The 17,710-nt window shown below is 42.9% G+C and overlaps 1 protein-coding gene across 2 annotated transcripts in view; it reads right to left on the minus strand.

Moving 5' to 3' along the window:
* Positions 1-17,710, minus strand: part of PTPRG (protein tyrosine phosphatase receptor type G) — a 583,893-nt gene that overhangs the window by 32,888 nt on the left and 533,295 nt on the right. For both annotated transcript variants that reach the window (XM_073569806.1, XM_073569808.1), the window contains 7 exons: positions 16,742-16,838; positions 13,087-13,169; positions 12,688-12,822; positions 9,081-9,215; positions 8,373-8,545; positions 5,534-5,669; positions 1,091-1,237 (listed from right to left, as the gene is read on the minus strand). In XM_073569806.1, the coding sequence (XP_073425907.1) occupies positions 1,091-1,237; positions 5,534-5,669; positions 8,373-8,545; positions 9,081-9,215; positions 12,688-12,822; positions 13,087-13,169; positions 16,742-16,838 (906 nt within the window). The remainder of the gene's footprint in view (positions 1-1,090; positions 1,238-5,533; positions 5,670-8,372; positions 8,546-9,080; positions 9,216-12,687; positions 12,823-13,086; positions 13,170-16,741; positions 16,839-17,710) is intronic.

The raw sequence follows: 17,710 nt of genomic DNA on the forward strand, positions 1-17,710 counted from the left end.
CAGTCCTATAAATAATAAAGAAGAGTGATGCTGTCCAAGAGTGACCACTAGAGATGGGGCGAAATGAGTCGCAGGGCTCTGTCCAGAAGCCGCTGCATTGGAGACCAATGATTTGTTTCCTACTTGCCAGCATCCGTGGCTCTTCTTTTGATTACCCAGCCAGGAGTGATGTCACAGTCATGTTGTGATGCACATATGAGGTCACACCAGGCTGGCTAATCAAATGAAGACATGCGGAAGTTAGCCGGGCTCACATTAGCCGGGCTCACACGGCTGAATCATCCCGCACCATCTCAGGTGGCTTCAGCTCCATTCCAACCGGGTTCTTCAAGATGCCATTTCTTGAGATTGGACCCAGCGCTGATAACGTTCACCGTTGGGAATAACCCCTTAAGATTAGGCTTATTCGATTCCCGAATTTCTGCCATCAGGGGACCTCCATACATATTAGATACTAATGAGGGGAAATAAACACTCTATGGGACCTTGGAACAATTGAAGACTCGTGGATTTACAGGTCTGAGGTCTTGACCGGATAGGCCACATCAATTTTTTAAAATTTTGGGCATGGCCTTTAAAATTGGGTATGTCTGTAGGTTACAACTTCATCATTTTTCTGGAATTGTTGGCAACTACGTGAACTAGATACATGCAAGTTCGCGTCTCATTACTCCCAAGTCTCAGTGCCACCCTGTATTCTGGGCCGAGAGAGAGGAAGAGTGGCAGAGAAGCCTACACATCTACATAACAGTATAAAGAGAAGCCAGATGCTTCTTAAACATCCTGAAAGAGTCCGGAACCCGAGACGTCAAGCCGTGAAATTTCATCTGCAGGGACACGAGCGTTTTCTCGTTGCATGGCTCAGTTTAATATTCGACGAGTACAACAAATCTGTGCGCCGAGTGCCAACAGACTGTCTAAAGACATCTGCGCGGATAAAGCAGGGAGGAAATGCAATCGTGGGGTTAATGTTATCATAAGTCCGTATCGTGCCTTTAAACCTGGCGAATATCAATCATTTTATTTCGCAGCGAGGAAGCGCCTTTCCTCGTGTTTTTTTTTCCCTAGGCTCCCGCGATATTATCATTACCCTGAATTGCTTCTCCAGCCTCGTCTTGCCTCCCGCTGTCGGTGTCAGGATGGTGTTCACGTAACTGTGCAGCTGGTTAGAAGATACTTCCGTCTCCTTTCCCAAAATAGCCTCTAAGAGGGCGTCATGTATAAAGATGTATTGTTCCTGAAAGGAAGAATAAAACATTGCAAAAGTCGATATTACGACACAGAAATCAACAAACTGGAAATTGTAAAAACAAAATTAAGGGGATAAGAAAAAAAATAAATGGCTGATGAAATGTGGCCCACCATTGGCCGGGGCAAGTGTTGCAGCTCGACCATACAGAAGCTGAGCTGCAATACCATATGTGACCTATAGCCAGATGTGGCACTGTTTTTGGAAGAGAGCAGCCATGTTTCTCTAGTCTTACACAACCCATTTAAATAAGATCTGTCACCAGGTTTTTGCCACCTAATCTAAAAGTAACGACAGAGACCTAAATTCCAATAATGTTACTTATTAAGTTTTGATAAAATCACAGTTTTATCAGCAGGAGATTATCACTAGAGAACTAGTAAACCTGCTGCCAGATATTACAGCCACGCCCCCGCCACTGATTGGCAGCTTTCTGCCTATGCATGGTGTATGCAAAAAAGCCTCCAATCAGTGATGTGGTCGGGGTTATACAGAGCTCAGCAGTTCGAGTACAGGTATGTCTGCAGCAGAGAAAACGGATTTTAATCAAAACTGCAGTAAGCAGCCCAGTAAGTGACATTTCTGGAATGAGGATCTCTTGCCTCTACATTATACTGCTCTCAGATGGGGTAGCAAAAACCTGGTGACTGATTTCGCTTTAATAATCTGGTGACAAATGTCAGATTATTTTATCTTTTTTTACTTAAGTGCATGTATTTTGGACTAAACAATTTTTGCCGTTTGGTTTTATTAACAGTTTTGCATTGTTTGACTTTTAAAGGTTTCCCTGCACATTGGAAAAGTGGTCCGTGGTCATAAATAGGCTGAGAGGAGCTCAGAATAACACAGATAAAAGAGTTACAAACTCTCCTTATCAGGCCAACAGAACGAGCTCACTAATGGATTTGCAGTTGACTCATTCTGCCGTCAGGAAAGGACAGTGCAGAACAGAGGTCGTAGAAGGGAACCAGAAAAAAATTAGGGCTGATGTCAGGGTTTATTAATCTTTTACTCTACTCTAGACATGAAAGAGTAGGGGGAGGCTTCTGCTGCAGACAGTTGTCTTGCAGCCAGACACACAGGACAGGGAGGCGGACAGAGACGAGTGTGAACATGGCTGATCTCCTGAGACACAGATTATTTCGTTATATTTTTCAGAGTATAAATTATAAAATGATCGAAGAAAAGGAAGAACGTAAGGGACTGTGTGTTAATTTTTCTTTTAAGCATCTTCTGTGTTCCTTGTTCCCTTATTTTTTCCTCTCTTTTGGCTCAAACACCCACAATATATGGTCTCTATCAATGGCTCCTGATTTCACAGATTTCACATTTATTTAAATGGCAATCATGTAATACTAAATTTTCCCTGCAGGAGTCAAAACTTCCACGACTTAATAGTTGATTGTTCGACGTTTCTGTAGCTTTCCAATGGCTAGTTGAAGGCTACGTATTACCAGAAAATGACCTATTGTTTAATTCAGGTTTTCACGTTAAATGTATTTGTTAAAATTTTTTGCCATTATTTTTTTCTATTAGTATTAAAAAAAAATTACATAGAGATCTTGCAATTTTCACACCAGCCACTAAAGTGATTTTAGACTCCTAATTAGGGTGCAGTCAGACGACCATATAAATCGGACCTAGATCCCCGCAATTCACGGACTGGCCGGCGGGTCATATAGCCATTTTGCTTGGGCCGGGAGACCCGCTGGCCGGTCTGTGCATTGCAATCCAATTTATACAGCAGTGTGACCACGCCCTTACTGTTTACAGAAGTCTCATTATCATCACAGACAGAATCAAGACCCTCCTACGCATTAAATGGCCGTCTCTCCAATATACAGAACCGCTAGTTTGGCTGAGTGCTACTATTTTCTCTGTGAGAAAGCGTCGGCAGCTTACTTCTGTGTTGATACTCAAGAAAAAAAAAAAAAAAAAAAGTGTGTACAAAAATTGGCCAGGATCACCATGACTAAATTTCAAATATTAGAAACAATACATTTTATTAAAGCATGATTACACAGGATCACACAAACAAGGTACAGACCACATGTTAAAAACAATTAAAAAAAACCATTGAAGGTATAAACCATAACACCTGAAGGACCGGTTAGGAACCTTGCAGCTATCTCCACTGTGTGCACCGGATATATAAAAAATAACGCAACATTGAACAAATGACAATCAGCACGTAGTCTAAATGAAGTAAATTACACCAAAAACAGACAAAATATTCAAGTCCAGTGGCTAAAGCTGCACTGAAAGAACCCCAATAGAGCAAATGCAAAAGACCTTGAACAATGGGGTCAGTTGAGCTATAGGTTTGAATATAAGGACTATAGCATATGGTAAAAGCCAATTAGGGGTAAAAGAAGAAGGCAGCAAAAAAGCCTATAGATGGATGCGGAGATACAAATACCGGGTCACAGCATGGTGTGTGGAGAGAGGAACCTCACGTGTACCGCCACCAAGCGTGGCTTCCTCAGGGGAAAGTGTCTCATTTCTGGGAACACAAAGCAATCAGAGTCCAAAATGAGACTAAATAGTTCTCAACCTGGATGGTGCCAAGATGCGACCGCCCAGACTGAGAACCACTGATAAATGACTTGCTGCAAGCGCAGCATCAGTGAGCAGCAGTGATACTATCGAGGTTACCGCGGGTCATTGAACTGCGGTGACCTCAGCACTGTGAGAAAATAATCAGCAAGTTCACCACAATTCAGCTCAGTGAGTTCACTGCAGATTTTTGATCAGAAGATCAAAGATCAGCAATGAACTCACTGCGTTAAACTGCAGTGAACTCAGTGACTTTTTCTCACCTTGCTGAGGTCACCGCAGTTCAGTCCTGCTGGAAACGCAGCCTCAATGGCATCACCACTGCTCACTGATGCTGTGCTCACAGCAGCTCATTTATCAGTGGTTCTCAGCCTGGACGGTCGCATCTTGGCCCCATCCAAGTTGAAAACTATTATTGCCCAAACATGGATTACGGCGTGGGACAGAATGACAGACAGGTGAGGGATATGGTTCTTTTTTATTTTTGTTTTATTACAGGAGACCAGGGCTTCGGTGGAACAGGCGTTAGGCGAGTATAACTGTGTTTGTTATTTTTAAATAAAAAAGTAAAAGTGTGTTTTGTTTTATTTCTAATAAAGGACTTTATTTTGGCTGTGTCATTATTTACCATACCATAGGATTAGTAATGGATAGGTGTCTTATAGACAACCTTTGCATTACTAAGCCGTGGGCTTGATGTCACCACAAAATACAGAGGTGACATCAAACCCACAAATATTACCCCACTTGCCACTACCACAAGGCAAGTGTGCAGAGACTGGTAAAGCACAAGAAAAGGGGCATCTAATAGATGTCCCTTTTTTTTGGGCGGCTGTGTGCTGCTATTTTTAGGCTGGGGGGCCAATATCCATGGCCCTTACCAGACTGAGAATACCAATCCCCAGCTGTCTTCTTTAGTTTGGCTGGTTGTCAAAAATGGGAGACTCCACACCATTTTTTAAAAATTATTTATTTGTCAGTTTTTCCTGGCTGGTTATCAAACATACAAGGGAACCCACGTCATGTTTCTTTTATTGCGCAGGCACTGGCTGATGAATACTGTTATCAGCTGCCGCCTGCTCTTGCTGTTATCAGCTGAATACAACCCTCAACATTGTCCCCAGCTAGAGCTGATCGCAGAGCCAGCAGGGGAGAATGAGGAGAACCGTCTTTAGCATCCAGTGCCAGGGAACAACGCGAACGGTACCGCTGCTTCCCAGGCGCCGGTACGTGTGGTACGGACGTGGCACATGGATGCCACAAGTATGACACACACGGCCTCTGACATGTCTGGTACTGTGTGAAACCACCCTTAGTAAGGATTTGTCGTGGCGAGGCATGAGCCAGCCAGAGGATCTATATTAGGTTAGGCCAGACTATTATTGGCCCATCATCTATGAAGAAAGGTAACCACAAAGTACCCTTGACGGTAACACCACCGACCTGGCCAGCGATTCATGTGAAATTTCCCGACCAACAGCTTTTCACGATAAGGAATATACAGCATAAAAAAACATAAATTTGCCTATTTTCTGAAGACCGATCCTGCCTCCCACATGACAGCCTTGCTTTTATCCCCAGGAGGAGACAGCCCACCCCTTTTATATTCGAGAGCTGCAAACACTTTACTGTCATCTTCAAACAAAACCTCACGACCACATTTGCTTTTCATCTCAGCCAGCGCCTTGTTTTACACAATTAACAGAGAAGAAACCGTGAATGTTTTACCTCCGTCTGGACGAGGTAGTTTCGCTGTGTTCTGATGTGTTTCAGAAAGCCCAGAACATTAACGGTGCTCTTGTCTTTTATCTGCTGCAGCATGCTGTCAATCACAATGTACGTTCCCGTCCTGCCCACTCCGGCACTGCAGGAGGTAAAACAAGGGCAGATTCAAATGGTGCGTCATTAGAAGTTACAAGTGCTCACCGCAGGACTATGGAGGACGCCGACTTCACACTTAGTCATTAGGGAACGTGTCGATTTGCACTTAGGAATGTAATTTACCGAAAGCAGAAACTATTTTCTTACCAGATGAAGAGTAATCTCACTGGGCATATATGACAGCAAGGGGACTATCTATCACCAGTCTAGGGCTGCCCAAAAAGCATTGTCAGCCTCAGGCTTGTGATTTTTCTAAGTAACGCCTATTTAAAGGGGATCAGTCATCAGATTTTTGCTATGTAAATTGAGAGCAGCATGACGTATGGCAAAGACCCTGATTCTCGAACGATGTATCCCTTTACTGGGCTGCTTGCTGTAGCTTTGATAAATTCCAAGTTTTCTCTATTGCAAAATTTGCAGTGCTCTGAATGCTGAGCTCTGGATAACCCCACCCACACCACTGACTGGCTGTGTACACAGAAAACTGCCAAACAGTAGTCGAGGCGTGGTTGGACCAGGAGGCACGAGACATCTAGTCCTCTAGCGATAATAATTTCCTGTTGATAAAATACTGATTTTATTGAAACAATATGCTGCCTAGTAATTGACACATGGTTGTACTCTGCGTCTCTGACCATACATCATGCTGCTCTCAGATTAAATAGTGAAACCTGTTGACGGATTTCAGTGAACAAAAGTGCTGACAAGGGTCCCCCCCTAAAATATCCGACTTTCTATCAAAAGTTAGGTCTACACTTACCATGTTGTGGGATCCGGGAATAGAGTGAAACATCTCACAACCCTTCTCAAGTGTTATCATGAGATATCGCTTTTTGTACTAACCTAGCGGTGCCTTGTAACTTTACCAAACGGTGGACAAACGGTAAAGAAAGCGGCAGTGCTGGGTTAGCGGAAAGAACAAAACCTCGCTCTTTCAAAGCGGTAACTAGGTTGGTCAAAGGTTGAACTCGATGGACTTCAGTCTACCTTCAACCTTAAGAACTATGAAACTATAACGAGGATCATGAAGGGGGTGTGTGATTCCGCTCTACAAGCCGGTGCCGAATATCTACACCTCAGAGGTTTGGACCCAAGTTTTACTACAAAGTGTGCTAACTCGTGGAGGTAGTTACCTTGTAAATTCAATGTTTAACCCCTTAATGAGCCTTTCAACAAGAATGGGGATATAAGCCAAACCAGGAACCCATTTGCAGACATTTTAGGTAATTGCCCAGGCTTTGGCTGGATGAATGAGTTGCAAGGAACTGCAGTTTTGGGAAGGGGGCTAGTGCTACTTATAGAGGCCAGCTAAGTATGGAGTCTAATTAATAAAGCTACATGCAAATTAGCTCTCTCTCGGAAGGAAAAAAAAACCTATTAGGCGAATATTAATTAGTGGATGTACAGTAGCTATGTCCTTCGCTTGCTGCACTGACCCTGAAACAGCTGCCTGCACATGGACGGTTGGCTTGAATAATATCACTGGTAGTGATGAGCGAGCATGCTCGGATATCGTATTATCTGAGCATGCTGGGGTGTTATCCCTGCGTATCTTGAGCATTTTCGAGTAAAACTTTTGAGTCCCCGCGGCTGCGTGTTTCATGGCTGACAACCAAAAGGATCACAGAGGAGTTTACAGTCCATAATTGTATAAAAATATATAAATCTATTGAACATATATTAAATAGATAACAATACACATATACAGACGAAGGATCAGATACTGATGGCTAAGGTCACTCATCAAAATTGTATAAAGTGCTGAAGTGCCAAAATGATATACAAAATTATGAGGACAAAGTAATAGATACCATACCAGCGCAGTCTCCATGCATGTGCGCCCAAATATCAACTGGCATGTATCAAATAATTTACATAATATACGCATAGTGCATACCCATAATAAGTACAAGCTGGACCAAAGACCCCCCGCCACCGACGCGCGTTTCGCTGCTCTTTTTCAAGATGCTGTTAGACAACCAGAACAAATGCAGGTGTTGCCTGTTTGTTAGACAGCCGCAACACATGCGGGGATTGCATAACAGCAGCAAAACATGCAGCTACAGGGACTCGAACATTTTACTCGAGCACGCCCAAGATACTCGGATAACACCAGAGCATGCTCCCTCATCACTAGTCATGTTGGAAGGCTTGTTGAATGGTCACTGACTTAGGGTAAGGTTCACATTTGCGTACCGGGGCTTTGCGGAGGGCTGCATACTTCCTCAGTCAAGCCCCACCTACTTCAGCATGCGTCCTGCGTACCTATCTTTAACATTGGATACGCAGGACATGCGGATGCATGGCAGATGCATCGCTTTGACGTGCCCGCCGTCCGCACAAAAATGCAACATGTTGCTTTCGTCGGCACGTCAAAACGACGCACGCGGATGCAACCGCAAGTCCTGCGTACCCAATGTTAAAGATAGGTATGCAGGACGCATGCGGAAGTAGGTGGGGCTTAACGGAGGAAGTACGCAGCCCTCCGCAAAGCCCCGATACGCAAATGTGAACTTAGACTTACAGAGTGGCTAATTCTAAAATCTGTAACACCCCGAAGCAAAACTGAAAATAGGTTCTCACCTAAATGTTCTAACAATAGTAAAACGCTAATTGTTGGTCGAAAACAATAAAACCAGATTTGACTGAAGCATCAATGACCAAATGTGCTATAAGTTGGGCTCACCTGCAGTGGACCACCACAGGTCCCATCTCTGGCTGTAGAACAGCAGACGATCTCCGCACAAAGGTGAGGACAGGCAGTGCATACTCCGGGACACCCATATCTGGCCATTGTGTGTAATGATACTGAATGACCGTTCTCTCATTGTGACGGCCTTTGGGGTTCCCTTTTTGACCCTAAAAAATAAACACAAGTATGGCAGTAGAAAAACAATGAACGACCAATTGGGTTATTAAAAATACTTGAATTTTTATCTAACTGGCTACTGGTTAAAACAGAGGTGTAGCTCTAGAGGGTGGAAAGGTAGCAGTAAAGCCCTAATAGTGCTTATGTCACCTAAGAAAACGCCAATATTATACGTGGCCAATTCTACACTTTGTTTTGGGAACCCAGGACCTACAAGTTAGGACCATTTCTTTATGGACTATTTCTTTAGGAAAGACTAGAAGCAATGGGATGAAACTGAATGGGAGGAGACACAGATTAGATATTAGAAAAAACTTTTTGACAGTTAGAGTGATCAATGAGTGGAACAGGCTGCCACGAGAAGTGGTGAGTTCTCCTTCAATGGAAGTCTTCAAACAGAGGCTGGAGAGACATCTGACTGGGATGATTTAGCGAATCCTGCTCTGAGCAGGGGGTTGGACCAGATGGCCCAGGAGGTCCCTTCCAACTCTACGATTCTATGATTCTATATTGAGGTGACCTCACCTTCTTCATCTTCACGTTCCTGATGGTGAATCTCCGCACCGTGTAGCAGGCATACACCTTTGTGCTCTTTAACGTTACCATAATGTTCCCGTACTCCTCACTGTTCTCTGTTGGCCAATATTGATCACACTTTCTCTGAAAGAAAGAAAAAATAAAAAAAACTTTATTGCACTCGATCCATCATAGAGGATAATAATAATATAATCTTTATTTTTATATAGCGCTAACATATTCCGCAGCGCTTTACAGTTTGCACACATTATCATCACTGAATTCCCTATCAGTATGTCTTTGGAATGTGGGAGGAAACCGGAGAACCCACGCAAACACGGGGAGAACATACCAACTCCTTGCAGATGTTGTCCTTGGTGGGATTTGAACCCAGGACTCCAACGCTGCAAAGCTGCAGTGCTAACCACTGAGCCACCGTGCTGCCCGGTGAATCAAGTATGCAAAATGGTGCAAGTTATTATAAGTAATGGTTATTAAACCAGAGCTTATATTATTTTATTTTGACTACCTGTGGATTTTTGCTTCACATTCCCTAATCTGAGCAAGATAACAAGGAAGAGGAGAGGGATCCTTAGCGCGTATTTGTTAGTCCCCCTTCCCTGTGCTCTTCTCATGGCCCCTGTTGCAATTCTTAGTTGCTTGACTATGGCATTCCTCAGTAAAGGAGCGACCTGTACAGGTTCTTGCCACACAATAGAAAAGGGAATAGGACCAACCCAAACTGCACGCAAGGGGCCTCATACCTGCTGCATAAGCTGCCTCCAAGTACAGTTTAGATCCCTCTAGTGACCATAAGAGTCCATTTCTGCCTATTATGATCATAAAGGCCAAGTTCTTCAACATACTCCCTTTACATACATAGAGTGGTCTGATTCGACATGAAAAAATGCACACATTATTAAATAAAGCATTTAGAGCTGAAGAGGCTGGTACAACTTCCTTTGACAATCCATGTTAGAATGTCTGTATAAAGCATTCTGAAAATCTCAACTTAGTCTGTACCTCTTCAGCCTGATTGCAAACTTCTCAGTGTTTCTCATTGCCCCTCTTTCCGGCTGCTGAATAACCATCCACATTACCAACAGCTTCTCATTGCTCATTCTCCCGCCTGCGGAATGTCTACCCACCTGCCTGACCAACAGCTCCTCATTGCCCCTCCTCCTGACTGCTGAATATCCATCCACCTGACCTGATCAATAGATCCTCAATGTCCCTCCTCCTGACTGCTGAATATCCACCCAACTAGCCTGATCAATAGATCCTCAATGTCCCTCCTCCTGACTGCTGAATATCCATCCACCTGACCTGATCAACAGATCCTCAATGTCCCTCCTCCTGACTGCTGAATATCCATCCACCTGACCTGATCAACAGATCCTCAATGTCCCTCCTCCTGACTGCTGAATATCCATCCACCTGACCTGATCAACAGATCCTCAATGTCCCTCCTCCTGACTGCTGAATATCCATCCAACTAGCCTGATCAATAGATCCTCAATGTCCCTCCTTCGGACTGCTGAATATCCACCCAACTAGCCTGATCAATAGATCCTCAATGTCCCTCCTCCTGACTGCTGAATATCCATCCACCTGACCTGATCAACAGATCCTCAATGTCCCTCCTCCTGACTGCTGAATATCCACCCAACTAGCCTGATCAACAGATCCTCAATGTCCCTCCTCCTGACTGCTGAATATCCATCCACCTGACCTGATCAATAGATCCTCAATGTCCCTCCTTCTGACTGCTGAATATCCACCCAACTAGCCTGATCAATAGATCCTCAATGTCCCTCCTCCTGACTGCTGAATATCCATCCACCTGACCTGATCAATAGATCCTCAATGTCCCTCCTCCTGACTGCTGAATATCCATCCACCTGACCTGATCAACAGATCCTCAATGTCCCTCCTCCTGACTGCTGAATATCCATCCACCTGACCTGATCAACAGATCCTCAATGTCCCTCCTTCTGACTGCTGAATATCCACCCAACTAGCCTGATCAATAGATCCTCAATGTCCCTCCTCCTGACTGCTGAATATCCATCCACCTGACCTGATCAATAGATCCTCAATGTCCCTCCTCCTGACTGCTGAATATCCATCCACCTGACCTGATCAACAGATCCTCAATGTCCCTCCTCCTGACTGCTGAATATCCATCCACCTGACCTGATCAATAGATCCTCAATGTCCCTCCTCCTGACTGCTGAATATCCATCCACCTGACCAACAGATCCTCAATGTCCCTCCTCCTGACTGCTGAATATCCATCCACCTGACCAACAGATCCTCAATGTCCCTCCTCCTGACTGCTGAATATCCATCCACCTGACCTGATCAACAGATCCTCAATGTCCCTCCTCCTGACTGCTAAATATCCATCCAACTAGCCTGATCAATAGATCCTCAATGTCCCTCCTCCTGACTGCTGAATATCCATCCACCTGACCAACAGATCCTCAATGTCCCTCCTCCTGACTGCTGAATATCCATCCACCTGACCAACAGATCCTCAATGTCCCTCCTCCTGACTGCTGAATATCCATCCACCTGACCTGATCAACAGATCCTCAATGTCCCTCCTCCTGACTGCTGAATATCCATCCACCTGAACTGATCAATAGATCCTCAATGTCCCTCCTCCTGACTGATGAATATCCACCCAACTATCCTGATCAATAGATCCCCAATGTCCCTCCTCCTGACTGCTGAATATCCACCCAACTAGCCTGATCGACAACTCCTCATTGTCCCTTGTCCCTACCGCTGACTTTCTGCCCTCTTAGCCTGCTTGGCAATCCTTCATTGATCCTTCTCTCCATACTGCTGCTTGATACATGTTGCAGCTTTCATTGGCACTGTTTGATCAAAGATTGCATATACTTGGACTCATGAGCTCTCTACATTCTTTAGCTGGACTTCTCCAAATATCAGGATTATATAGCCATTCTAACATGTACTTCCAAAGTAAACACACCAGTCTTATCAGGTCTAACACATTCACTTAATAATGTATGCAATCTGTATTGAGAAATTTGACGACAATCTGACACTTGATAAAAATCCACTGTTTCTGGTACATGAAGACAAACATCACATTCTATTTGTGTTCTGCAGAACAGGAAATAAATATTTTGAACTAAGTAGTTTGACCACTAGATGGCAGTGTAAATCCTACATTGTGAGCTGTGCTGCTTAAGGGTGGATTTAATTCTAACAGCACACCATGTGGTTGGGCATGGTACTGCAAGTAAAAAAAAAAACAATGGCAATAATGAGTGAAAATCCTCCCCAACAAAATACTTCCTACGTATTCATTGACTGTTATATGGTTGGCAAGGTACATCTAATAAAAATTGCAATATTCCAATACCACAATATTGTATTCCAGCCTTGTGCGGTCTTACCTTACTGGACTATGCCCCCATACTCAACGCATTTCAACTGTGGGCGAGAGCAAATGTATCTAGAGAATAAAAGCTCAGCACTCACTACCTATCAATTATTAAGAAGTTCTCCACAATCCCATAGCCTCCAGGAAGATTACCGGGGAACGAAACCGCTCACAGCCAAACTCTACTGTACTTACTCGCCCCTTTTCTACCAGATTTGTTATCATAACAATGATTCCAGTGTTTTGTTCCCAAATCATCCTCCAGAAATCTTCAAAAGTCGACTTTAGGGGTCCCTGGGCAGCGATGTAGGCTTTTGCTTTGTTGTAGCCCTTCAAAGACAAGCAAAACTCAAGATGAAAGCCGCCGCATGGCAAACAAATTAATTATTTAAGGGGAAGAGAAAAGAAAAAAAAAGAAAAAAAAAAAAAAAAGAGAAATATATTTTATGGATTGACTATATGATACAAACCGTCCTTTCATACAAATTTCAAAGAAGGAATCGAAAAATAAAAAATTCGACTGTTCCCACCCAACCCCTTCCCGTAAAATATGGTAATGATTGCAAATAGTCCTGTTGAACGAAGACAACTTACATCAACATAATTGGCGTTAATGTAGTCGCTGTGCTTTGAATCCTTGCCGGGGAAAGGCCGCAGTTTCACCCTACTGTGATCATCTGGAAAAAGAAGCCATGATGGGAAAAATGAACTCAACGGGGCACGAAACGTATTCATATTTTCAAAGAAATTGTCCTCGAGTGCACTCAAGTCCCATGTATTTTATGCCACTGGTCTATTTACTAGAAAAGGCAATAGAAGTCTGGTCGAATACAAAGCATAAAGAGCGCTTGGCAGTTCACTCAAAACCAGAGTGTAAGGAAGGTCTTCCTGCCCTTATCCCCCACAAACTATTTTTGATGTAAATGTCCCAATTCTGCAACTTGCCATCCATTCTGAGTGGGATGTTCTAATTTATCAGCACTATAAGTACTAGAACACCCTTTCCCCTCAACCCCAGCATTGTCCAATGGCTTGCCAGCCCTTTACTAAAAGCCAGCCCCTCTTTTGCCGATAGGAGTTTAGGAATTATAGGGTATTGTTAGCGCTCTGTGGTGCTGCCTGGAAACAGAGGAGGCCATTAAATCTAAAGGTGCCCTATTTTTGACCCTTTTGTTTTGGGTTTTTATTGAGTATTTTCTATTTGTCTTTTGTTGGGGTATAACGTTTTAACGCATACATAATAAATCTAATTTTAGGGGGATAATTTAGGTTTATTCTCAGTATGAGTTTGACAGACAGGAGAGGAGACAAATCCCCAGCCCCGCCTCCTGTAATCCATCTTGGCATCTCTGCTGCTAGAGACGGATTACGCTTTACAACAGGCAATGGCCATCAAATTAGACATTAGGGAAACGCCTTGCGCTGGCATGTTGGAGAGATTTTATTTGCCGAAAGAGTTGTTTTTTTTGGATATCGCTAAATTTTGCATGGTGGTGGCTGCAGCAGAACGCATTTTAAAATGTATTGCCTTATTAGGGAAGTAGAGGATTTGGAGCTATATATCAGAAAAAAAAAAAAAACAGTTTAAGAAAGGAAGTGAGGAAGACACATCCATGTGGCTGAAAACTGACGGAAAGCTTATGACACTAAGTGGTAGGTTATACTTTCTCAGCACTATATGTATTGGAATACCCTTTAACTCAACCTCCAGCATTATCCAATAGCTTTGAAGTCCTGTACTAAAAGCCTGCCTCTCTTTTGCTGGTATGCACACTGAAAGACAGGAGAGCAGGAGCAAAGAGACAAATCCCCTGCTGCACTTCCTGTAATCTCTCTCTGCATCTCTGTTGCTAGAGATGGATTACACTTTACAGCAGGCAGTGGGCATCAAATTAGAAAACACCGTCCGGTTGGCAGTTTGGAGTGATTTTATTTGCTGATATATTTATTTTTACATGTCGTCAAATTTTGTATAGTGGTAGCTGCAGCAGGAAGAACTTTAAAATGTATGTATTTTAATCTGGAAGTAGAGGATTTGGAGCCGTATATCAGAAAAAAAAAACCCGTATGAGAAGGAAAGTGAAGGAGATACATCTATGTGGCTGAAGATCCATGGAAAACTTATGTTGTCTCATCATGGAGCACTATGACAATCGCATAGCAAGAGCTTCAGTCAAATGCTTCTACTTTTCTACGTTCCGCACAACCCTGAATGAAAAATTACACACTTCTAATTTACTTACAATCAGCGGAAATTGGAGCTGAAATGTGTAACAGCAGCTAATTAACATTTAATATTGTGTATGGAACAGAGTTGGGAACAAACGTCCACACGTTTGGCTGAGACATTTGGAGCACACGATTTTTGTTTCCCTTCTCCCCTTTATAACAATGAAGAATTTATGGAAAGAACGCAACGTTTTAAAATTTCTATGCTGATTCGACAAAAAAAAAAAGCTATGACAAAAGGACCGCAGAGTTTACTGAACTTTAAGAGATAATGGAGGCCAATTAGTCTCCTTGCTCATCATTAATCTCCTTACATCTTTGCAACACCGTTCAGTCTCTAGTGGACTGAACCATAAATGGTCCAGACTACGGAACTAAGAATTCTTGACCATCAGGGTTGGGGCATCTTGTTCTTGAGTATTGGACTTTTTGTTTTTTTGTTTTGGGTAGGCCACATTTTAGTCAAACTATTTGTGAAATTTGGTGGTCTCAAGAAGGTGGTCTTATTTGTTCTACCTTTATTCTTTTTATCTGTAGTCTTTCACTTGGCCTCATCATAACATAGTCCCAGATGCAGCCCTAATTGGATAGGTCACTGCCACTTATAAAAATCAGCACTCTTCACTCCTTCTGCTTTGGACTTTTCAATACTTTTTAAATCTGTTCCATTTCATGGTACGGATGTTGTACGCCCAGACGTCACTACACAACCCCTGTATGTGGAAAAAGTCACTGCTTCCTGCAAAATCAGCACACTCTTATCCTGCAGCTCGCAACTTTTCCTTCATCTAACTGGTGGTGCTCTACGCCTGCCCACTTCTTGGTATTGACCTTGCTTATACACAAAGCTCTGGCTGCACTAATATAAGTGGACAAGTCACTTTCCCTACAAGATCAGATTACTTTACTGATGCGTTCTCCTCATCTGATGCGCCGTAGGTCGTTATTTATCCATCCATATTAGGTTACTCACCCTGCTCATGCAACTCTGACTACAAGAACATAATTACAAAAATGGTCAAGTCGCTGCCTCCTACAAGATAAACACACTCCTTTCCTGCTGCTCTTAACCTTACCCTGAACTGATAGGCTGCAGGTTCTTCTGAGCCTAGCTATATCATGTTATTGACTCTCCTTATGCAGCTCTGACTATATGAACGTAATCGCTAAAGTGGAAGGGTCACTGCCTCCTACAAGATCAGTGCACTCTTTTCCTGCTGCTCTTAACCTAAACACCCTAAACTGATGGGCTGTAGGTTGCTCTGAGCCTACCCAGATCATGTTATTGACCCTACAGTCCTTATACAGCTCTGACCACATGAAAATAATCAATAAAGTTAACAAGTCACTGCCTCCTACAAGATCAACACACTCATGTGGTCAGCGCTGTATAAGGACTGGAGGGTCAATAACATGATATGGGTAGGCTCAGAACAACCTACAGTCCTGCAGGTTGTTCTGAGCCTACCCATATCATGTTATTGACCCTCCAGTCCTTATACAGCACTGACCACATGAAAATAGTCAAAAAATTTAACAAGTCACTGCTCACTACAAGATAAACACAATCCTTTCCTGCTGCTTTTAACCTTACCCTGAACTGATAGGCTGCGGGTTCTTCCAAGCCTAGCCATATCGCGTTATGGACTCTCCTTATGTAGCTCTGACTACATGAACATAATCGCTAAAGTGGAAAAGTCACTGCCTCCTACAAGATGAGTACACTCCTTTCTTGCTGCTCTTAAACTTACACCCTAAACTGATTGGCTGTAGGTTTTTCTGAACCTAGCCGTATCATGTCACTGACCCTCCTTATACAGCTCTGACCACATGAAAATCAATAAAGTGAACAAGTCACTGCCTCCTACAAGATCAACACACTCCCCTGCTGGAGCCACAGTTTAATTGGCTAAAGGTTATTCCAGCTCCGCCCATTTCAAAGCAGTTTACATGCAGAAGATGAAAAATGAATACAACTCCATGCCCAAATCACAGGAAGCAGAACTTCTAAACCACTTACATGCAACGATGTTGATGTATCTGTTCTTGTGTTTGTTATCTGGATGATTGGAATGTTCCGCTGTGATGTTCATGTCAGATGTGCAGCGCTGAACTTCCTGCAGAAAAAGAAAACATGAAGAAATTAAAATGCAGACTCATATTTGGGAAAAAAAACTTTCCTAATAGGACATCAATATGACTTCATTCTGTCACATACTGTATTGCAGTCATCTATTTCTCCTGTTGATCAGGACAGATCACTTGATTACCAGCTGACCTGCTGGGTTTAAATAAAATATCCAATTCGGACCAATGTCAACCCACTGATTTTTTTAGCCACGATTTGGAATACTATTCTTAACTTTTCCCCTCTTGCAGCAACACCCATAAGGACTTCATATACATGGACTTTTAAAAAGGAACCCATCATCAGGTTACAGTAGTCAGTATTTGCTTTTATTTTATTCCCACAGTTCTGCTAAGTGTTCTTTTTTTTTTTTATTTTAGTGCAAATTGTTATTTTCTTTATCATGGGGGTGTGGCTCACAGGGTTATAATGCAAAGCATTCCAAAGACACGCCCCAGAGGATCCTGTGAGCCACGCCCCCTTAGTAAAGACCATAAAAATTAGTATCAACTAAAAAGGACCATATGGCGGAATTTATAAAAGAAAAATAACACATCATACTCGAAGACAGCAGTGGGAATAATATTAAGAGAAAAATTGCACATTTTTGATCTGGTAATAGGGTCTCTTGAAAGAAAATCTGTCACCAGGTCGAAAGTGACAAATTTTTGCTTTTAGTGTTAATCATTACGGTCTTTAGGGGGAGTAACTCACAAAGCAATAAAGCAGATCAGCCTAAAGACCCGCCCAGGGGGATCCTGTGAACCACTCCCCCTTGTAAAGACCCACGCAAAAAATAGCACTAAAAAGATCCATATCTCTAGAAACGCAGATTTATTTAAAAAAAAAAAAATAGCAGGA

Source organism: Dendrobates tinctorius, unplaced genomic scaffold (assembly GCF_039654945.1).
Source record: "Dendrobates tinctorius isolate UK_male_01 unplaced genomic scaffold, ASM3965494v1 ptg000027l, whole genome shotgun sequence".
Lineage (NCBI taxonomy): Eukaryota > Metazoa > Chordata > Amphibia > Anura > Dendrobatidae > Dendrobates > Dendrobates tinctorius.